The sequence below is a fragment of the Podarcis cretensis genome (assembly GCF_951804945.1).
Source record: "Podarcis cretensis genome assembly, chromosome: 3".
In the NCBI taxonomy this organism is placed as follows: Eukaryota; Metazoa; Chordata; class Lepidosauria; order Squamata; family Lacertidae; genus Podarcis; species Podarcis cretensis.
In genome coordinates, this window is record NC_137172.1 from 57,933,513 (window position 1) to 57,957,167 (window position 23,655).

Below are 23,655 nucleotides of genomic sequence, written 5' to 3' on the forward strand. Positions count from 1 at the left end.
ATGGGTGTATCATTGTTGATTTCAGACACCTGTATCATCCACATGTTCTACCCTTAGTACAGAGAAATCGATGTGGCTTTCTGCTTCCTTGTTTGATAAACAGATTTCTATGAATCCATAGGCCAGCATTGTATAAGAAATGAACAAATACACTGTGATATTCCTTACATATTTTATTGTTTGTACAAAGTGCTTGAATTCTTAGCCTCAAGATTGCATTGATATAGCAAAGACCATTTCCCTTTTCTTGGTCATGTATTTCCAGTGGTATAAGAACTAGGCTTTAGGATGAATAAGAACCATATAGACCAGTCGCACACCTGCAGTAAGGCTGGGGGTAATAGTACTACTGACCTTGTACAGTTATTGTAGCAATTACCGAGCACTAGGGCATGTTCTATAAATACAAACAAGAGAATTCCCTATGGAGATGGGTGGAGAGGTGGATTATTCTCTCCTGCCTCCCCCCCCTCCATTTTCCATTTTTTTAAAAATCCCTCCCTTTAGCGTCATGGGGGTGGGGTGAATTAACCATGCCAGCTCATATTTTTAAGCTATTGGGGTGGCAATATTAATTAAATTTACATATGACCTAAGGCAATAGCTCTGAAGTGAAAAAGCACAGTGTGTTGAGATTGTGAGTGCATGTGTGTTGTAGCCAGGCGTTTTTTTCAGCTGGGACTCACTGGAACTTAGTTCCAACACCATTATAAGAGAACAAGGGAGGTGTTCATGGTGAGTTCCAGCACCTCTTTTTCTAGAAAAAAAGCACTGGTTGTAGCAGACATAATATTTGAAGCAACATTCTATTCCCCCCGGCATTAGGGAGAAGGAGGGATACTTCTTTAAAGATGCTGCTCACCATATGCCGTTTTCATCCATACCAGGTTAAATATTGAAAACAAGAGCAAAACACTACTGCCCAGATAACCAAGGCACAGTTTGGGGCCAATCAAAAGTTTTAGAATTGGTTAATCTAATCAATTAATGGATTAAAAGTTGCAGCTCTGGGAATACTCATTTCAGTTGGGTCAAGATTTATGTTAAACTCCAGTACTGTATTTCAGCTGAAGAGATAGAGAGTGTCATGAGATTCATGAATGAGACAACAACACAGTGGAGGCACTTGTCAGTAGAGGTGAGAAGTGTGAGAAGCATGTTAGAAGAAGTCATTGCTAATTGGGACCGATATAGCAGCACCGTGGCCAGTCTGCAAGCCTGGCTAGAAGATGCCGAAAAAATGCTGAATCAATCTGAACATGCCAAAAAGGTAAGGAACATTCTTTGATAAATGCTATAGTGGCTGTGTGTGCTCTTTGCCATTGTTTAACAGGGACCCTGATCCAAAGAACGTTAAGCACAGCAGCACTGGACACATGTGGACCAGCATCATTTGCTAACAAAACAAATAATTAGCTACAATAGATTTGGTCAACTATTGGAAAGGGGGCAGGCTAGATGTTACAGGACAGCACAGGAGACAACTCCTAGGGGCCAAGGTCCCTTCTGCCCCCCCAATAAAATATTTGAGGGGGCCAGTGCCCCCTAAAGTTGATGAGTATTGACATTCAAATGTGCCATGTCATGTAATTGCTTACCTGCCCCTCCCCGCAAAAAAATTATTCAAGTTGGCACCCCTGCAGGGCAGGAGGATTCAAAGGTAGAGACAGGTCTGGCATTGTCTCCCAGAGAGAGGAGATGGAAAGAGGAGACACATACACCTAGATGTAGCACCAACAGTAGTGAAGCCACTATATGCTCAGGTCCTCCGGCAAGAGTGATCAGAGGATTAGCTTTGAAAGAAACCAAGGCTCAGAATATGGAAAGAAATAGGTAGTAGAAATCATTTATTATCATAGTTTGCTGAAGGCTATCATGCATAGTGTCTTCAAAGATCAGCCTGGTCCAGGATCTCCTTACACACATGGAATCTCTGATATGTACAGTTTCTGCATAGGTGCCCCCATGCGTCGCTTTAGAAGGCAGGGCCAGTGATTATTTTGGTGGCTTTTTTTGCCAGTTTAGTCCTACACAGTCTCCAAGGTTCTTTGAGTGCTTTGGCCACACAGCTGCCAAACAGTCCTCAGCCTTTTCCCCCAGGATGAAGTTGAAGAGGTTGGGGTCACCTCACAGCTGCTCTTGTTCACATTTGTAGCTTCAAAGTTTGGAAGAAGGTTACCTATTTATTCTTATCAAGGCAAGTGTATTTGTTGAAGCATGAACTGTAAATAAAGCAAGGTTGCACCTCAGTGTCTCAAATCTTCATTTGGGTAGTCTTAATGATGACTACCTGCCCCCATAACGAATAGGTACCAAAAGTTTTTTGTTTTTTACAACATGCATAAAACAAACATTGTCAGACTAGTTGTAAAAGGAAGTAAGGAGGAAACCAAATGATGCTTTAATAAGTGTTGTGAGGTTTTTATGTTTGCATTTTCAGAATTCATTGCTAGTTGTGTTCTTCTTAGGATTTCTTCCGGCATTTACCACAGTGGATTCAGCAGCACACGGCTATGAATGATGCTGGCAATTTTCTGATCGAAACGTGTGATGAGACCATTTCCAGAGATTTAAAACAACAGCTGCTGTTGCTGAATGGACGATGGAGAGAGTTATTTATGCAAGTCAAACAAGTATGTCCTTGGTGGTTTTTGTTCCATAGTTGTTACCCATTGACACAAAAAGAAGCTGAAAGGGCAAAATCACTTCCCCAAGGTGTCTTTCCACATGAGAAAGGATTTAAAGCAAGGCAGGAAACAGTTAAGTGGGGATATGTGGAAAGGTGGAAGGGGGCACAGAGAGAGAGAAAGAGAAGGAGGAAAGGGTCACCATGTAGATTTGTTCACAACTTCAAAAACACAGCCCATTACTCAGGAAAAGAAACCCATGAATACCTGAGTGTAGGTGCTTAAGAGATACAGAGTCCATGGCAGCGAAGAAGCTCCCAAGCGCTGGTGGAATGGCTTGCTTTCCCCTCTTGTCTGCCTCTGCCATTAAGGGCGATGCCTGAGACTGAGTGAGTTCAGGGGGCAGCGGCACAGGCATAGGCTCCCCCACCAACAGGGCAGGAGGGGGAAAGCCCTGTGGCACCGCCAGTGCAATTCTGGCATACTTTCTCTGACCTTAGATGCAGAACATACTATGCTGACTCCTTATCCATATGCTCTCCACTACACAGCATCGAGTTCAGCCACATTTTGTCGTGTTTGTTGACTGAAACCCCCCTCAGTGATGACACCCGGGGTGGGCCGCACCCACCGCACCCCCTTCCTATGCCACTGTAATGATGTGCATGTTACTTAATGCTATTTTCAATGCGAAAAGATCACTTCACAGAGTTCTAAAAATAATACTGAATGAAGTGCAAGCATTTGCTCCTGAACCAGTCAGTGTTCTATTGACCCTCTGTTTTATCTGCTTTCATAGTACGCTCGGGCTGATGAATTAGACAGAATGAGAAAAGAATATTTGGATGGTGTAGCTACCTTGTCTGCTTTCACTGATCAAGCGAAGAGGAAATTCCGTGTTCCTTTAGAAGTGTCCTTTCTAAATATGAAAATGTTTGTTCAAGAAATAGAGGCAAGTTTCTTTTTCTTCCAGCAGAGACCATTCTTTAAACATTCAGGGTTGAGTCCAATGGAGAGAGCAAGGTGATGTTTTGCTATCCTTTCAGCTCCCAACACCACCTCCCACACTGGTCCAGTGTGTTGGGGGACTGGGTTTAGTTTACCCAACTGTTATTTCCTTGTCTTCTGCCCTGTCCTGCCTGTTGTACCCAGGGTTTATGGGAGAGCGCATCCTCTAGGGCAGAGCCTTATTTAGCTGGTGCATCAGTTTATATGTTCTGGTTTTCAGGTACTTTCTTCCCTTGCAAATATTACACTTTTCATTTCATGTTCCCTTGCTTACATGAGAACCAGGAAGAGCTGGTGTAGTGTAGTCATTATAATGGTGGATCAGGGGTAGTATTAAGTTTTACTCAGAGTAGATCTTGCACCTACAACTAGCCGGACAGTCACTGTGCAAAAAGAAAGTGCATACCTACATACATTGTTACTGCTGAACTATTTGTTGCAGGATATTAAACAGAAAGTGCCTGTGATGGAATCTCAGTACAAGATGGTTACAAGGACAGCACAACTTGTTACCAAGGAACTTCCACCAGAAGAAGTCAATGAAATGCTTGCAACTATGTCAGGAATCAAAGGACAGCTTGGCAAGGTATTCAAGCAATTGTTGAAGATGTTCTAAGGCTTAGATATAAGGCTAGGACTGATATGCATGCCTACTTGGAAGTAAGTCTTGGAGAATTCAGTGGGACTTTCTCCCAGATTGGTGCCTGTAGGGTTGCAATATTACTTGCGCTATCAAAGAGGAAATCAGGCAAGGATGGTAGGTAAGATGAAGCTAAAAGGGTAGGACAGAGAAATGTGTGGGAGAGAGAAGCTGATGTGGAGTATAAGACAGAGAATGACATCTCACCCACACAAATGTTCTAATTTAATAACTACATATTAAAGTCAAAATAAAGTGAATAATATTATAGGAACCTGTTACTATTTTAAACCTTTTATGTTGGTGCTAAGGGAATAAAGATGCATTATAAGGCCCATTTTACTTTAAAAATGCACAATATACAATAATGTGAATATATATATTTCTCAGGTAGATGGTACCTGTCCGGTTGTGCTCTATGAATCTCAGCAGCTGCTTCCTCACCTGGAAGAATTGGAGAAGCAAATTACAAATTTTTATGAATCTCTTGAGAAAGTCAATGAAATTATTTCTGTCCTAGACCCTGAAGTCCAGCCTGCCGATGTTTTTAAACAGCAGCATCAGGTATTTCTTCCATGAATGCTCAAAGGGGAGATTCAGTTGAACAGTATACTAAAAAGATTGATATTTTGCTCCGGTTTCAGCTCTGTAAGAATGCACCCGATATTCCACTCTAGGCAACACAAAAGTCACTTTAGATTGCATTGAACTGAAGCTCACCTTATATGGTTGGCACTGTCCCAGTTTGTCAGTGAAATTTCTCCATTGACTTCAACATATGGTTGAAGAATGGGGACTGGCTCAGTGGTATAGCATGTGCAATCCCTAGCATCTCAGATAGCAGAGCCAGGAAAGATCTCTTAACCAGAGACCTTGGGGAGCAGACATTCATTTTTGCATTCATGAAGGCTAATATTTCTCACTACTCCAAAATATCTGTGGACCTACATGGCAGTGGAAAGCTGCCATGCATCTACACATTATCATAAACACTGTGTTGAGTGCAGAGTGTTGAAAGCAGAAGTCACCTTTGCAAGCTTAGGCAGCAATCCTGTGCATCAATGAAAAAAATAATGTTATTCTTCTGAGTGAACATGAAAAAAGGCCTCACTGCATACAGCATTGTGAATCTATCCTTATTAAAGCAATATGCAGCTCTTTGACCTATGCAGCTATCACTCACTTCTATTAGAACCCAGGAATCTCATCTGCTGTCATTAGAAGGAATACTTTAGTAAATCTTTGTAAGGAATCAAAGGAATATGACATTAAAATTGTCTGGTAAGCAAGTTCCCTCTACCACAGGCTCTGCTTCAGGAGATAATCCTGCTTTGGAGAAATCATAATTAAACCATACCTGCCAGATTATTCCAGGCTGCTGATCTTTGCTTTAAAAAATTACAACAATGGTACTTTCTAAAACACTTAAGGCACCACCTTACTTTTTGTGATGTTTTAAACAATAATCATTAAAATTTAATGGATTCTACTTGCTGAGTGCCTTTTATTTTTTGCTTTGATGTGCCTCTTTATCTTCTGGGGAATGCAGTGATAGAGACGGAGGAACATGCGTATGAGTAACTTAAATCCTGATCCCAAGTATATTCACTCAAAGGTAGCCCCCCACTAGATTTTACTGGGGCTCAGTTATAAACAAGGTGCTTTTAAAACTGCAGCCTTAGTCACCTGCTGAGACATGCATAACTAATGTTACAGTTGAATTTTCTATATGACACAGAAATTGCTTTCTGAATGCTAATAAGCCCACAATACGGGTTTGTCATAAATGTAACATATTTACATAGGAAAATAGCCTTGAAGCATTTAATGAGTATCAATGAATCTTCTGTTACAATATTTTAACAACTAAAATTTACATTAAAAGGCCAATACATGAGCAATCCTGTTTCACTGCAAATGCTCAAGAGCTATTTGAAAACATTGGGGCTGCAGTACACATAAACCTCACACAGGACTACGACCTCTAAAAAATGTTTGCAAAATAATAAATAACATCTAATTTTTGTGAAATGATACTACTGCAACTTCTGTATTTTAAGGATAAATTCACTCATTATTATTATGTTAAAAAAGAAAAAATGTGGACATACCACATGGATGTGCCAGTTTGGGACTGGTGTTATTTTGACTATTTAGTTTTCCTTACTGTAAAAACACTTTTAATTTTGCTTTCATTTTTCATTTTCTTTTAGGATCTAGTAGCTTATCAAGAAAATTGCAGGAAAGACATATCACTAATTGAGAGAAACAGTCAGACCATTGTGAAGTTTGTGACTTCAAGTAAGGTGTTATACCACTTCAATCTTTCGGTGCTTCAAAAGAAAGTCGTAGAAATACAATCTGCTTTTCAGGTAATTTGTTGTGAGAGGAGGTTGGTCCATTCTGCAGCACTCCCAGCATGAAAGAGCTGAGCCTTCATCTCAAATGTCTGAGAAGAAAGCCAGAGCCACCCAGATAACGTCAAATAAGGCAGCTTCAGGTGTGAAATCAGAGGCTGGGCATCTCTCCGTTAGGAGATGCTTTAGCTGCATCCTGCATCGCAGATTCTGCATTTAGTTGAGAGGTTGAACTAGGCAGCCTCCGAGTTCCCTTCCAGTTCTGTGATTACACAAAGAAGATTTTCCTGAAATTATCTGAGTCTGATAAATTTTGGGAAAACACTTGCCAAATTATGCTGTAGAAATAAAAATGCAGGTTAGATGACAAGAGTAGAGAAGGAAGCAGCCAGAGAACCTAGCAACATGTGACATGCATATTTTTTTCCAAAGGCAAGCTGCTTCAGGAGATGAAAATTTGGAATGGTGGTCCAGTGGAGGAGAGGTGCCTAAGCCTTTGCTTTAGCCCCTGGCCACCAAAACCCTTTCCTCCTTGAACTGTACTTACTGGGGCAAATAGCAGTGGCTCCTTCATGATGAGAGAAAGGGAGACATGCTGTGCATGTCCAGTGGCCTTTGGGGAAGCATTTTTTCCACAAGGGCCACTAAGCAGTACACCACTGGCTTGAGAGGACAGGGAGAAATATTCCTCCTTCTCTCTCAATGTTTCTGGTTCTACCTTTCACAATGTGCTGGTCCTAGTAACTGCAGTGTGAAATGGAGGGTGTTTCAGGTATTGCAGGTGATTGTAATGGAAACAAAGAGAAGGTCTGGGGACTTAGGAGGCACAGCCAGTTTAAACTAGGTTTTCAGAACTATTACTTTTTAGATATTGGCGTGTTAGTAATATACTGTATCAGATTTCAGACAAATTGTGGGTCGTATCTGATTTTGCCCTGTTTGATTTCCAATTGATGATTTAAGCATTATAGCTCTGAAAATGTCTGGTTTTCAGGCCATTGCATATTAAAGCAGACTAAATCTAACCCACCCTCACAGAAGTCAGATTCTTTCAAAGCTTCTTATTAAAGAAATGCTAAAAAGGAAACACAGAAATGTTCATCATTTTGTTTTGTTCCATTTGGAATAAAATAATCATGAAAACTAGGGTGATATGCAACTAAGTTTTACTTAAAGTAGACCTATTTAAATTAATGGAGATAACTTCATTCATTTCAGTTCATTTTTTTTCCAGTGGGTCTATTCTGAGTAAAACTTTGTTGCATACCACCCCTAGAGTTATTGTTATCTTTTTCTGTTTTCATTTACAAAGAATATGGTCAAGAAGACAAGTGACTGGAAGAAAAATGTGGAGGCAAACAGTCATTTGATGAAGCAGTTTGAGGAATCCAGAACAGAATTAGAAAATGTTCTACAGATAGCACATCGTTGCCTAAAGGAAAAAGGCAGACCTGAAGAACTTCTCAGAAAACATACCGTGAGTATAAACTCTTATTTTCAACATGATCCTATTCAGCTGATAGCAATGTATATTTAGGAATCACAATAAAGCAAGTATTTACATCTTCGTATGTGACAGGATATAATTTCTGAAAATGCTGATTTTAGTGAAATTGAGAATTAACCTACTCCAAACCTGTAAGTTAGGATATGATTGACCTTTTCCTGCTGCAGGCAAATTTCTGCCTGTGGGGAGAGGACAAAAATAACCTCACACCTTTGTGGATGTGCACAAATCACAGTGTACCATCTGTTACTCAGAACAGAAAGTTGGTGTGTACTTGCATATAGCTGCCCACCCACACCTTTCCCCCATAGCTTGAAAGAGAATTCCCAGGAGTAGCTATGTGAGAAATAAAAACTGGCCTCCCATTCTGAGTAATGTTTGGGGTTTGTGTAGCTGGAAGGGGAGTGAGCAGCACAAGGGACATTTTATATGGAACTTAGTAATATAAATTATGTACTAGGTGCAGCTCTGTTTCCTGCCAATAAAGATTTAGAGGAAAGTGGTGATATGGAACCTTGTTTCATGATGTGGCTACTACTTCATCATTTGTAATAATTTATCATTATCATTATCGTTATCGTTATCAATATTACCACCGCAACACCAAAATACCCACATGTCCTAAGTTCCTAGTGACATGAAGTATTTGTATTGGCCATGCTTTTCTGGTAGTTTGGACAATATGGGCTCAGATGCCATTCATAAAAGCAGGCCCAACAGCAATACCACCTTCCTCCTTTAGTCTGAGATTTTGTCACCAGTTGTGTGTTTTCCCTAGCAAAGCAGTAACATTATCACTATGTACTATTATTTTTCAACATCAGGATTTTTTCAGTCAGTTGGACCAGAGAGTGCTAAATGCTTTCCTGAAAGCTTGTGATGAGCTTACTGATATCCTTCCTGAGCAAGAACAACGTGCTCTCCAGGAAGCTGTTAGGAAGTTACATAAGCAATGGAAGGTTAGTATTTCCAGATTTAAGTAAGCATGGTTCCACTTGGTCTCCGTGGGTGGTCTCTTTGTACAAATTTTCTTCTCAGCTTTTCTTAAACAGGCAAAATTAGAAATCCCCATGTGTTTATGTTTACTTACATTGTGCAGCTCAAACAATATTTTAAAAAATATTAACATCATATTATAAAATAATTGAAATGAGTATCATGTTAGCTTCCTCTTTCCTCTCCCACTGTTTATGGAGTGCAGGATGCCCAGTCAGAAGCCCCATACCATTTACTTCGTTTGAAGATACAAGTGGAAAAGAACAAATTCCAAGCAACAGTGCAAGAATGTCATGCTGAACTAGCTCGAGAGCAAGAGCTGGTGTCCAAGGAGAGCAGTGAGAAGATAATTAGAGAGCACAAGGTAAGCCTGAAAAGCAGTTAGATGGGTACATGTAGAAATTGTGCATATGTGCTTGTACAATTCCATGAGAATTATGAAGTACACAATGTGCTTCAGAAGATGAGCAACATGATCCTTACATTCCTGTTCAAGATATACTTGTGTTGAAATAAACCCTATATGATTTCAACTTCCACAGTCAAATCGATAGGATTCTCCAACTTAGATTTTGATCCAAGGGTACTTGTATAGTTCAGTGATTATAAAAAATTAATCAAAATTACTAGTGCCAGGTCAACAGTGATCACATGGGGAGGGCTGCCCATTAGGTACTTTAAACAGTCACACTTGATATATAGAATCTCAACAGTAATTGTAATGCTCATGAAGAGAGAGAGAAATAATGTATAAAAAACAACACCAGTTGTGGCAGTTTGAGGGCTGGATTCCTTGCAATGGTGGCACAAGCTGGAGAGAAGGTGTGTGTCTTCTCACAAATGCACTGTCATATCTTTTTTAAAATTGAAGTGTACCTGCAAGATTTTAAATACCTATGTGAGAAACTATGAGGTTATGTGTGAGCTTATTTATGTGAAAAAGCAGTCATTCAGAATCAACAGCATGTAAGTTTGTCATGTGAACTGGGCTCAAAATACTGCCAGAAACACAGAGTTAGTGTGCTTAGGATTTCAGCCTTAACTTCTCAGACTTTAAATTATTATTGACTGTGACCTGACCTTTAGGTTTTATAACTTCATGTGTCAGTTTTATCTTCCATAGACGTGCAAATACCTGTAATGGAAGGTATATTACATCAAATATATCAATGGAGTAGCCAATCATTTTCCTTTTCTGCCTTCAGTTGTTCTTTGGCGAGAAAGGCTCCTTGCAGCTATGTGAGAAAAGATTGCATCTGATTAATGAATTGTGCTTGAAACTGCCTGAATCGGATCCACTTAGGACAATATCACAAAGTAGCCAGAAAAGCCTCAGTGAACTTAAATCCCTGGTTGCCAGCACCTACATGAAGCTACTGGATCACCCAGATAAATGGAAAGACTACAAGGACAGGTACTATTTGTTTGACAATGGTAAAGACGTAATAAAACCTTGGTGGAGATAATTAGAAAAGCACTCCTGCTCATCATTTTGTTATGCCCAAATAAATATACAAGTATTGAGAGGGCAACCTTTTTTTCTTTCTAGAGCTTCACTCCTGTAGGAGTAATATGTGGGCAGCTGTGGTCCCACAGTAGGCAGGGCTGGATCCAAACCTTCATAGGCTTCCCTTCTATTTCTCTCTTTTGCCTGACCTCTTCTCTCCCTTTCCCTCTCCCTCCCTTCCTTAGAGGTCCTAAACTGAACTTTTTACATAGGGCTTTTAGAGTCCTAGGGCCCCAGATGATAAGCCCTAATATACAACAATACTTCTCTGGAGTAGAGGAAATTTTTCCAATCTTACATATATACAGTAACACAGAATATAAAGGTATACCTAAGAGAAGTACAGGCTCTGCATTAAAGAAGAAGGATCAGGATGTTTCCAAAGTATATTCACCAGCTTTAAATGTTCCATCATTGAAAACATTTAACAGAGGCAATTTCCCTTCTAAACAGTCAGAAGCCTTTTGAGGTGTAGTAAGTTCAAAACTCTATTCTTTTAGTTCCATTAAGATTTATATAAATGACTATTGCTGTTTCCTTATTGGCTGTTGGTTGTTTATGTGGTTATGTTTCAGATTTTCTGAATTGGAAAGCTGGATTTCATCAAGGGAAGCCCAGCTCAAGAAGATTAAGCATGGTGCCAGTGATACCACTAAATATAATCACTTTAAAACATCAATAGAGGTATATTTAGAATTACTGAAAATAAGATAGATGTTTTTGCTTGTAATACTAGCAAGATGAATTCAGATGGTAGAAACTGAAAGTGCAAATAAGCTCTTTTCTGCTTTTGGCATTTTAGAGCACTGAATTGTGGTATAAACCACTGAGCCTCTTAGGCTTGCTGATCGGAAGGTCGGCAGTTCGAATCCCCACGACGGGGTGAGCTCCTGTTGCTCTGTCACAGCTCCTGACAACCTAGTAGTTCAAAAGCATGTCAGTGCAAGTAGATAAATAGATACTGCTGCGGCGGGAAGGTGAATGGCATTTCCGTGCGCTCTGGTTTCTGTCATGGTGTTCCGTTGCGCCAGAAGTGGTTTAGTCATGCCAGCCACATGACCCGGAAAGCTGTCTGTGGACAAACGTCTGCTCCCTCGGCCTGAAAGTGAGATGAGTGCCACAAACTATAGTCGCCTTTGACTGGACTTAACCGTCCAGGGGTCCTTTATCTTTATCTTTATAGCAAATGTAAACAAGGTTATATAAACAGTGGAATGTAAGGGAACTGGCACTTCCTGGGTAAACAGAATCAAGTAGTGGGGCAACCCACAACTGTTGACTAAACTGTTTGTTTGTGTTTCTAATTTCTGTATTAATCATATTTCAGGAAATTCAGCAAGAAACTTGCAAGCAAGGAGAAGTTATCAGCTGGTTGAAATCTAGGCTTGCTGCCCTGTCTGAAGTTTCTTCAGAGAATGAAGCCAAAAAGCAAGAGGATGAGCTTTCCAGACTTTCAAGTGACTTTAAGAGCCTCTTAGCCTTGTTGATAGAGGTATAGTATCGCTTCATTGTACTTATATGCCCTCTCTACCCTTGCCCATCATGATTGATTTGAGTGAGTCTGGGGTGAGAGGTTGGTTGGATTTAGGGTGTGATGAACACTTCATTGCTTGAAGGGATGATGCTCTGAAAGAGGTGGTAGTGTGGCTGCTTTCAAAATAAAGTGTCCTGGTCCTGGAGGCTTGTGAGAACTATTCCTTGTACATTCCACTCTTTTGGGGAAAGGTGCTGGAGAAAGTGATAGCTGTACAGCTTCAGACACTATTGGAGGGAATGGATTATTTGGACTCATACCACTGTGGGTTCAGCCCTTGATTCAGGAATGAATCAGCCTTGGTTGCCCTTGGGTATGACCTTTATCAGGAGAGAGATTGGGGAGTGTGGCCCTGTTTATCTTGCTTGACATCTCTGCAGCTCTTGATAACATGGTATTGTACGGGACCAACTCTGCAAATTGGGAGTAAGGGGCACTGTGTTTGGCTCCTTTATACAGGGTCAGTTTCCAAGTTTTGTATTGACTAACTATATCTTGACCACAGAGGTCTGTCCTTTTCCAGTGCTAGTTTAACATCTTCTGTGAATATGTGATATCATTGCTCAAAGAGCAGCATTGGCTGCCAAGTTGATACTGAGCCAAGTGTAAGTTGTTGGGGTGTTTTTGTCAGCTGACTTATAAATTCCAAAACAGCTTGAGACTTGGCTATCTGAAAGAATGCCCTTACTCATATAGACTGAACTGGTGCATGAGATCCCAAGATGCAGCCTCTGAGGTTGCATATGAACTATAGTACACTTGAAGCACACACCCACCCAAATCATGGGAACTGTAACTTTGTGAGGGTTATAGTTCCCATGGTTCTTTGAAATGGGTGCTTTAAATGTATTTTGTGTATGCAGCTTGAGAAGGCTTAGCCCTCACTGGGCTGGGGGGGGGCTTCAGACACATATTTATTTTTTATTCTCCCTAAATATCCTTGGGGTTTCCCCTGAGCCTGCTAATCCCTTCCTTGCGTGCATTAATGATACCATTATTATTACATAAGGATCCCACTTGCAGGATGGGTTTGCTACTTTGTATATAAAATATGTACTAGTATGGAGGGGAAAGTCATTCAATGATGCCACTTCTGCAATTCATTTAAAAAATCTCTGAAGCTGAACTGGAAACAGGAAAAGTAAGACAGAGCAAATTTAGAAAGCATTAACCAAATGGAATGGAGGGAATCTACTCATACCTACTGTGCAGTGTGCTGTGCTCACAAAAGTAAAAACTTAGAAATAATAAATTTAATAGTTGGCAAAATTCAGGGCGCTTTTTTTTTTTCCTTTTTTTTTTTTGAATCATTAAAAGCAGGAGTGGATAACCTTTGGCCCTGCAGACATTGCTGAACTACAACTCCCATCAGCCCCAGCAGAAATGTTCACTGGCCAATAATGGTGAAAGTTGTAGTTCAGCAACATCTGGAGGGCCAAAGTTTCCTCACCCCTGATTGAAAGTATTGATTCTTGACACTGAACTGCTTCACAGAGTTTTAATGTTTCTCCTAACAATAGATTGAGAAAATGTTGAGTGCTGTAGGTGATTGCGTCCAGCACACAGAAGAGGTGAAAGTCAATCTGGAAGAACTGATCACAAATTCAAAAGAAGCTCAGGCAGAAGCTGATAAAATCTTAGAGGTTGAAAGCTTATTACAGGCTCAGCAACTCCTTCGGTATCACCAGGTAGGACAATAGCCCATATGTGAACCTTCACATGTTTCGGTAATAAGCACTTTTATAGTCACCTCTTTCACTGCCACTTGTATATATATACATAGCTATGTGGCTATTTCTGTAGTGAGGGAATCAGTATGTCTACATCTGCTTCAGCCCTTACCGATGTTTTCTCCCAGCAAAAGACAAAGAGGCTCCATGAAAAGAGGCAAGATGTGCAACAGCAAATGGCCCGAGGTAAGCAGCTACAGATTGAAGGTGGTCTGTCACCCACTGTGCAAGAAGACCTATGGAAGTTGGAGAGTATGTTAGAAAACATGCAGCAATCTATGGATAAACGTGAAGATCAATTGCAGGTCAGTGTTTTATTCATGTAACTCCACAGAGAAACAAAAACAGTCTCCTTGCTTATGATTTAATTGCTCTATATTTAGTTGTTTTGTTTTGAGTTTGAACAATGTAATACATTTTCTTGTTAAACTTGGCCATTTTTTTCTGCTTGTGAAACACCAGCATCTCCACCTTGCACTTGTCTGCAGACATTCCAGCTCCAGGAAGCTGTACAGTATGTGAGCTGTTGGCACATGGCATAACTCAGGGAAGCGCCCAAGTGTCAGAGCAAGGCAGTTATGCAAACCTTGAGCTTCTCTGACAAAGCACTAGGAAAGTTCCTTGTTGGCATGAGCTGAAGATTAAGCATATTCCTTTTATATACTCTATATACATTCTTCTGGGCCACAGGACTTACGTTAAAACTGTGCTAAGGTGGAGCTCCTAACAGTTTCATGGTTTGGGGGGGGGGTGGCTTACAGAGTGTGTATAAAGAGATTTTGCCTAAGCATCAATTCATGCAGATCATGATTCTTGCTGAGACAAACTCAGTGATTACACAGCTCCCTTGTTCTCAAGGCTTGGTAACTTTCTTGTGCCAGTGGCTCAGATGCTGCAGGGTTTTCTAGAGTCCTAAAAGCAAGCTTTTGCAGGGCTTTTGCATAGCTGTGTCTGAGCTGTGATTAGTGTCTATGGAGTATGAGCAAAAAAACAGATGAAGTGCTAAAATAGACTGATTTTGCATGTTCAGAATCTTGTTTTGCATTCTGAATTGGAGAAGAACCTATCAGGGGAAATGGTGTTTGACTCATTATCATTTGAGCTAGACAAAATTAATATTTCAAACCAGGTCATTATCAACTTTGACAATATTGCTAGTAAATTGCAGGCAAACTTTTTCTTTTACTTCTTTTTCTTTCTTGTAGCTCACTGTAAGCACATGGGAACAGTTTGAAAGGGACAAAGAAACGGTTGTAAAGTACCTTAGTCATGCAAGCTCTGCCCTTGAACGCATCTTAAGCTTTAGCAGCTTAGAGAGTTTGTCATCAGAACTAGAAAAGACAAAGGTACTGTATGTATGTTGCTGTACTTGGAATTTTACAGTCATAATTGGTTCTTTTGCTATTATACTGAGGATATATATCTTATTTTATTTCCTTGTTTTTGCCTTGGGAAACATTCTTGAAAATGTGCTATAGTATATTTTTCAAGAAAAAAACACACACATCACAATATTGGTCAACCTGGGCATAGCATCCATTATAAACAATTCCCATAGGTTCAGTAGAGTCCTGGTTTCACTCTCTTTCTGCGGTGGGGCACAGAATGCAGCAGAACAGACTGTGCCAATTCCTATATTCCCTTCTCCCTGCTTATCCGTTCAAGTTAGTAATCTATCAGTCGGGCAGGATTTCAGGTAGTGGAAAACAGGCCCTGTGCACTTTTGGCAATCTTTGGCATGGTGGCTGCTGCATTGGCAGTGGGACTGAATTGTGGCCTTAGTAGTTAAGAATATTGGAACAAGAGAGGCTACCACCTCCAATTCTGGTGCTGATGTATAAATTCCTACACAACTTAGGACCAAGATACCTAAAAGAGCATCTTACCTCATCACTTACATACCCAACTGATCACGGTGCTCTGCAGGAGAGGGCATCCTATAGATACCCTCTTATCCGAAGATATATTCTGCATGATGTTGGAATCGAGTCTTTAGTGTGGCAGCACCTGCCCTTTGGAATTGCCTCCCATTACATATCAGCCAAGAACCATTTTTATATATGCCATTGCTTTAGATATGTTTCATTGTACAGGGTGGCTAAAAAGTAGGTATACTGCTTTAGAATCCATTTTCTTTGTTCTTGACTCAAGTTCTCATCATTCACAATATCGGGAAAGAAAAATGTTTGTTGTTTGTTTGTTTTTAAAAGTATACCTACTCTTGGGCCACCCTGAGTAGGGAATCATAGGAAGTGATTCATAAAGGAAATAAATAATAACAATCCATTATTATTAGTTCCTTTCAAAAATCTATTTATATACTATACTATTTTGTAATCTGTTCTTTGGGGGTATTCCTCATCTAAACCAGAGATACTTGTAAAGTGGTACCTCGGGTTAAGTACTTAATTCGTTCCGGAGGTCCGTTCTTAACCTGAAACTGTTCTTAACCTGAAGCACCACTTTAGCTAATGGGGCCTCCCACTGCCGCTGTGCCACCGCCGCACGATTTCTGTTCTCATCCTGAAGCAAAGTTCTTAACCCAAGGTACTATTTCTGGGTTAGCGGAGTCTGTAACCTGAAGCGTATGTAACCCAAAGTGTATGTAACCTGAAGCGTATGTAACCCCAGGTACCACTGTAGTAGTAATTTTATGAAGCGGTGTTCTGGGAGTTCTTTTTTTTTTTTACAAAGTTATCCACTCAAGATGAATAATGATCACTGCTTGACCAGTTGCTAATAACGTATTTCTAGACTTTCCCCACAAATATATTCTGTTCATAACTCCACACCTCTTTACAGGCACTTTCTAAGCAGACAGTAGCCATGGCCATGGAGGCTGAGACTCTTGTCAAGAAGTCTTTTGCAATACAGCTTGGTGAGAAGAAGAAGCAAACCCTTCAACAGCAAGCAAAGTCGGTCCGGGAACAAGTTAAAAAAATGGAAGCTTCACTTGAAGAAGAGTATGTTCTTAAACAGTCATAGTATTATTTCCTTCCTGACACAAGAATTGTACATTTTGTTGTCTTATCAAAATGCGGTGTTTATTCACAACTGGCTTTGTAAACCTCAGTTTGTCATACAGCAGAAATTACCATGTAGTACTGAAAGAGTATAAACAACTATTATGACTAACCAATACAGAAAATAGTAACTTGTCCCTCGATGCATTGTACTAAGAAGCAGATACTCATTTATCAGTGGGACTCAATTCCATGCAAGTGACCTTAGAACTGCCATGCTAAGCTGCAATTATAAATCCAATTATGCATGTTCAAGCCAATTAATTTTAATGTAACTAAGCATAGTTAATTGAGCACAGAACTGAAGTAATATAATACACTTCAGTAACACACATAGTAAATTATTTGACTCAGGCAAGGATAAATGAGTAGTGCCATATCCTAAAGTGCCTGAAGCCTTTAGAAGAAATGTATGCCTAGTTTTTAAAGTATTTTTCTTCATATTTTCCCAATCTGTGTGCACGAGAATATAAAAATGTGCCTTTTTCCTCACTGAAGTTAAAACCCAGTTCTTTTTCTTGTTGCTAAAAATGATGCTTCATTACAGTGGACTTTCAGCTCAAAGTTCTATTTCCTGTCTTAAGTTGGATCTGGCCTAATGGTCCAGTTTTGAAAATATTAGGACCAGTTAACATGTTATGGCTGTTACGCATATAGCAACTTTTACACTACTGCACGAGACAATTAAAATGATTTGCAGCCGTAATATGTAAACCACCTATTAATTCCAGCAGGGCTTTTGAATAAGCCATCAACATTCTTAAAAGGCCTAAAGGTGCAACCATGTTACAATTCACATTATTGTTAACAAAAATCAAAATATCAGTGGTCACTTGCCAATTCACACATTCACTTTGATGTCCACACATTGCTCCAAAGATTTATTCATACAAATGAACCAAAAACTTAAATATATTGCTGTTGCTGCCTTTCAGGGCTGATACATATATTTGCAGTGCCACAGCCCAAGGAGCTGCTCCCAAGAAGTGCTGCCCGGTTCTGTTGAGATCCTAGTTCATTTGGAAAATTCTACAAATCAATGCATCCATGGCATCATATAGTCCCAAAAGAGTTTTAAAGATTGATTCATCCTCACAACGCCTTTGTGGGAGAGTTCACTAATATTCCCATTTCATAGGCGAGAACCTGAGGCTGAAAGTTAGTGAGTTGTTCAAGGCAACCATTGATTCCATGCCTGCACAGAGATTTAAACCACGTTACTTCTGATCTAAGTCCAGTGTTCTGTTCTCTGGAACATTACTTTTCAGCATGAACAGTGTTCAGTGATGCAGGTACAACGAAATAAATGCCATTTTTTTTGCATTTGGCCTCTCATTATACCTTCCCTTTTTTCTGCTGGATAAATCTATGTAAATTTGTTTACCTACTTCATGGTTAATTTTCACTACCTTTAGAGAGGAGCTGCATTTTAGTAAGACAATATTGCCCCAGAAGTAATCATGGAGAATGCAATTTCATATGCTATTTGTTTTGTTGTGAGTGGCTTCTTTCTTTCCATATTGCTCTTTTCTCTTTCTCCTAACACTAGTTATGTAATTTTTTAGTGGTCTTTATTCTTTCTTTCCCACAAGAAGAAAAGTTTCCTTCAGAAGACTTCTAGTGCCTTTTTATTGCTTCCAGTGAGATGCTGTTTTTCAGTGCATGTTTTAACAGATGTAATGTAATTGATCCAGGTGCAAGACAATCATAATTAAGTTGAAAAATATGCATGCATCTTCAACTGACTGTTTGACTTCCTCAGATATGTACTTACCCTAATGTATGGTTTATGTATATAGCTATATGATTCGTAATGCACATTCATTCTTTGCAGCCTCACAGATTGCCTGCTCCTTGTGCCCAATTTGCCTCAGTTCAGCTAACAACAGACTTGTCTTCCTAAATAAGATAGAAAATGTACGCCATCAGTTGTAAAGAAAGCCAGTCATATTCCTTTGGAATTGATGGGTTTTGCAAGTTTGAAATTTGCCCAGAAAGGAAATCCAGCACAACAACAACAAAAGTTAGTAGAGTGGGTTTTAGGCTACTACACATCAAGCATTATTTGTTGAGAAGCATTCTCCCTCTCTTCTAGAACAGTTGTGGCATGAGCACAATCACACAGGGATGCTCTTAATGAAGAATGTCACACACCTGGTGGTGGGAGGGAGTGGTAAAATGGTAGCTATGAATGAACAGAAGTGGAACAAAGGAAATGCACAATAGAGATTGAGGGAACTACATTACTATGGAAAAGTAATGTGATAAGAATGACCATGAACTATTGAACAGTGAACAGGAGCCATTTCAAGGCCTTGCTCAGTAGCTCTGAGTAGTCTGAGATTTCGTCAGATATTGTACACATGCTCTCCAAGATTTACTCCAAAGCCTTAATCGATAAATGTTTTTAAGGGAGGGGAAGAATGGAAAGCTAATATCCTAAGGGTGCCAGAGCAGATCTGCTGCAACTATGTGAGCATCAAATAGGTACATGCACTAAATAGCTGCAATGCTGCATTGAATACCAAGGTGCAGAGTAGGTAAATAGGAATATGCAGAAATATACACATGTTCAAAAACCTCTTCTCTACATTTTGTCTTGGTTTCATGGTAAGTCACATCTCCTCAGAACTTCAGTTAATTTGAATGGCTCTGAGTGCGTTCATAGGTTCCAAATTTTTAAATGGCTAACAGTCCCTAATTATAATAAACATATTTTTAAAAAAGTCATTCTTAGGTTCTCTTGACAATGTTGTAGGTGCTACAGGGTAGCTTCTTGCCAGACTGCTCTTGCTATACGTCTTAAAATCACACATGAGAAGTTATGCTAATTCACACAACTTTTCAGGAGAGGGGAGTAGCCAAGCAACTCCCACACTAAAGGACCCCTGACCATTAGGTCCAGTCGTGACCGACTCTGGGGTTGCGGCGCTCATCTCGCTTTATTGGCCGAGGGAGCCAGCGTACAGCTTCCAGGTCATGTGGCCAGCATGACTAAGCCGCTTCTGGCAAACCAGAGCAGCGCACGGAAACACCGTTTACCTTCCCGCCAGAGTGGTACCTATTTATCTACTTGCACTTTGACGTGCGTTTTAACTGCTAGGTTGGCAGGAGCAGGGACCGAGCAACAGGCGCTCACCCCAAGCAACGGGAGCTCACCCCGTCGCGGGGATTCAAACCACCAACCTTCTGATCGGCAAGTCCTAGGCTCTGTGGTTAACCCACAGCGCCACCCGCGTCCCTCAACTCCCACACTACTGAGGTAATATAAGGGCAGACTCCTGAGGTGCTATAACTTTTATAAAACCTGTAAACCGACATTTGAAATATACTTTTTAAAAATTAATAAAAAGGCATGCTATTATGTAAGCATTTTCAGCAAACTAGAGATGTAAGAAAATGGGCATAGTTCAACAGTAACAAACTCTTAATTTTTTCTACTAAATATGGTTGATTTTAGTATTAAAACCATGGAAATGGTGAAAAACAAGTGGGATCATTTTGGCAAAAAATTTGAAGCTTTGTCCATCTGGATCACTGAAAAAGAAAAAGAGCTGGATACCTTGGAAACAACATCGTCCTTGGATATGCAAATCAGCCAAGTTAAGGTGATTGGTTCGCATTATATTTAGCATTAAAATACTGCTTTCTCTCTTCTCCTCTAGAAAGCTTCAAAAGAGAGGAAAATGCTTTTATCTGATTTCACAGCTGCAAAGATGTAAAAAAGAATGTATCACACTTTGAGACAAAGATACCAAGGAGGAAGGTTTTGCAGGCGGTGTGCCCCCCCACAGAGTTGAATTTACACTCAGACCTTTTAGTTTATGTAATAGGAAAACATATAATGGTTTGAATAGATAGATATATTTTCCATTAATATTCTTTACCTGCAAAATATCCTCATGGTATATTTTCACAGAGTGTATAATGTTTTATATTGTGCTGTGTATTGCAGCCAGTGGCTACAGTAATTTATTCCAGTATAGTAGATAATTTATGATTTTTGTGTATCTTGTTTCTCAAATAATGCTGAAATAATAAAGCAACTACTGGGCTCAGCAGCTTCTATACTCAAACCTTTGCTACATATTCTGAATTCTTTTTGTCATATGCTAGGTTCTGTTTTCTTTTTTCAGGTGCATTAATAAAATATCAGATGCACATAGTATCTTCAAGTGCTCCTTGATTGTGAACAAGTAAAAGTTGCCCATTTCAGAGGATTGTTTTTATTTCTCTGCCATTTTGTTGCAAATGCACAAACACACAAACATATTTTCAGCTCTCTCTTTATCTCAGTGGCAAATAATTCAGCTGAAAGCTATGCCTTTATTATGTGACTGGAATCCCCCCAGCAAACAGATGGCTAGAACTGATAATCTTTTGTAGGATGGTGGTTCCTAGATTTAAAAACAACAACACTTGCAACCAAGGATTTACTAGCATCATAAGAGTAAACAGTGAAGCATGGCAGTGCTTGATGACCACTTTTGCACCATGGGGGAATAGAAGTGCAAGCTACTCCCTCCACAATGTCTTATATGTGGTGTCAGGTCTGGTGAAGTTCACCATTCTCGATGGATTCTAGGGTTAATGTGTCCCAGAAATGAAAATATCATTTTTTATTTTTCTTCCATTGAGCATTTTTGCTTAGCGTTTCAAGCTTACAGCTTGAGCTCTACTCTACTCAAGTCCTTTTTAGTTTCTTGAAAATCAGCGGTGCTTAAGTACTCCTGATTCATGAACAGCAGATGATCTGAGCCAAATAAATAAATAAATCTTAGGCAAGTTTCTTAGCTTGTACTGTGGCTCTATTTCATTCTATCGGAAGGCATTTTAAAAGTAGTCCATTACTCTCTTTTTTCTGTATTCTGAAATACATATTGGATAAAACTTTCTGAAATCAGAACATAAGCTGATCAGAACATGTCATTAAATTTCTATACTTAAATCTGAAAATGAGTACATCCACCATGTCTTAAAACAATGGGGAGGGATACTCTTTAAAACTTAGAGTAGCAAATTATCCTAATTACTACAAAAATGTATGTACTGCAGTTTTATGTTATCTGTTTTTATTTGCTAAGGATGGTAGAATAGATTTCATGGGAAATAATTTTTCCAAACAAAAATATCTGGATAATATACAATATTACAATTTAAATTATAAATCACATATTACGTCTTTTGCAAATACTGTTTTGTGGTGGTAATGTTTTGGTTCGTGTTGGTGTGTGTTAATGGCCCAGCTTGCATGTCATGTTAAACCATAGTTAGTTTAATTATTGTTTAATGCAAATGAGCAGCATGTCAAGGCACACTTTTCCAAAGTCCCTGCTTCATTTCTCCTGCGCTCTTCTCCTTGGCTGTACCAGAAGCAGCAAACCACAAGTCTGGGCTTGTTTCTCTCTGAACAAACTATGTGTGGTAACCAAGATTTGTTAATGGCTTACTGCTCATGGTTGGGGAAAAACAACCACAAGCTCAGGGTCAGCTGATATGACAAGGTAGGGATTATGCTTTGTTGTTGCCAGTACAATGTAGCCTAGTGAAGTGGGGACTTTTGGGCCATTTATGCTTTCATGCAATGTGCATTGCCATGCTGGCTGGGGTTGATGGGAGTCTAAAACATCTGGATGGCATTGACTTAGCAAAGGTGTGTGTAACATAATAAGTGAACACAATGATTGTGTGCTAGTATATATATGTTTGTTCTTGTCTGTGTGCCTATATGAGCTGGTGTATCCTTTATATATTTTCAACTGAATTACAGAAGATAAATAAATATTACTAAATTTTGAGATATTTTGAGAAAAATGCATTAAAAGAGAAATATAAACACACAAAATTGAACAAGGAAATATATACAGAAATAATGAAACTAGTTAAGTGGATGTCTAAACTTCAGGTTCAAACTTACTGCTGTTCTTCTAGGTCACATTCCTAGAATAAGGGTGTATATAAACATGTGACTTTGTTCACTTGGTTTAGTCATCTGAAGCTTGTTTGTTGCTTCTCGTTGCATGTGTCAAACTGTGGTATTGATAATGCATTTGGGGAGACAGATATGTAAATAATTCTCCTCTAGCAAGGTGGTTCTGTTTGATCGTCATTAACACCATTCTAACTGCAAGAATCTGAGACAAATACTGGTTAGCAACATAAGGAGGGCCAACTGGAGATCCAGACAGTGATTTTACCTGACATCCTGCTCTTGTTCTGGATTACAAATGCCAAAGTATAACATATTTGCACCTTGCGTCAATTGTGAAGGGCATATGCATGTCTCAAATGTAACTTTCCTCTTTATAATACACAAAAAATGTAAATGAGAAAGGATTGGCCTCTTCCATTCAGTATATATGAAAAGGTAGCACACATAGGGTATGTGCATCTGTGCTCAGTTCTACTATAGAACTGGATTTCACCTTTTCTGCTTTGGAGGGGACAACAGCAATTATCACCATAACCTGACAACTGTGGGCATATGCACTCTATAAGGCAATATAGTTTTTTTCTAGGAAAAGCCAAAATACAGAATCAAAGCAAGAAAAATAAAAAGCAAGTACAATACGTACAAAGGAAATGTATGTATGTGAAGATTTATTCTGCTTTGCATAATATAATATGGTTCATATTAAACAATACAGCAATATATAAACAGCACACTATTATATCAAAGTTATGTTTTATTGCATTTTAATACAATAAAACATGCTTTTAAATATA

At 39.4% G+C, this 23,655-nt stretch overlaps 1 protein-coding gene across 13 annotated transcripts in view; it reads left to right on the forward strand.

The window, feature by feature from the left end:
• Positions 1 to 23,655, forward strand: part of SYNE1 (spectrin repeat containing nuclear envelope protein 1) — a 296,053-nt gene that overhangs the window by 80,494 nt on the left and 191,904 nt on the right. For all 13 annotated transcript variants that reach the window (XM_079971464.1, XM_079971452.1, XM_079971451.1 and 10 more), the window contains 17 exons: positions 1,068 to 1,270; positions 2,469 to 2,633; positions 3,427 to 3,579; positions 4,078 to 4,221; positions 4,666 to 4,839; positions 6,489 to 6,647; positions 7,945 to 8,109; positions 8,964 to 9,098; positions 9,341 to 9,499; positions 10,341 to 10,549; positions 11,218 to 11,326; positions 11,970 to 12,134; positions 13,697 to 13,864; positions 14,035 to 14,211; positions 15,112 to 15,252; positions 16,709 to 16,869; positions 20,390 to 20,537. In XM_079971464.1, the coding sequence (XP_079827590.1) occupies positions 1,068 to 1,270; positions 2,469 to 2,633; positions 3,427 to 3,579; positions 4,078 to 4,221; positions 4,666 to 4,839; positions 6,489 to 6,647; positions 7,945 to 8,109; positions 8,964 to 9,098; positions 9,341 to 9,499; positions 10,341 to 10,549; positions 11,218 to 11,326; positions 11,970 to 12,134; positions 13,697 to 13,864; positions 14,035 to 14,211; positions 15,112 to 15,252; positions 16,709 to 16,869; positions 20,390 to 20,537 (2,735 nt within the window). The remainder of the gene's footprint in view (positions 1 to 1,067; positions 1,271 to 2,468; positions 2,634 to 3,426; positions 3,580 to 4,077; positions 4,222 to 4,665; positions 4,840 to 6,488; positions 6,648 to 7,944; positions 8,110 to 8,963; positions 9,099 to 9,340; positions 9,500 to 10,340; positions 10,550 to 11,217; positions 11,327 to 11,969; positions 12,135 to 13,696; positions 13,865 to 14,034; positions 14,212 to 15,111; positions 15,253 to 16,708; positions 16,870 to 20,389; positions 20,538 to 23,655) is intronic.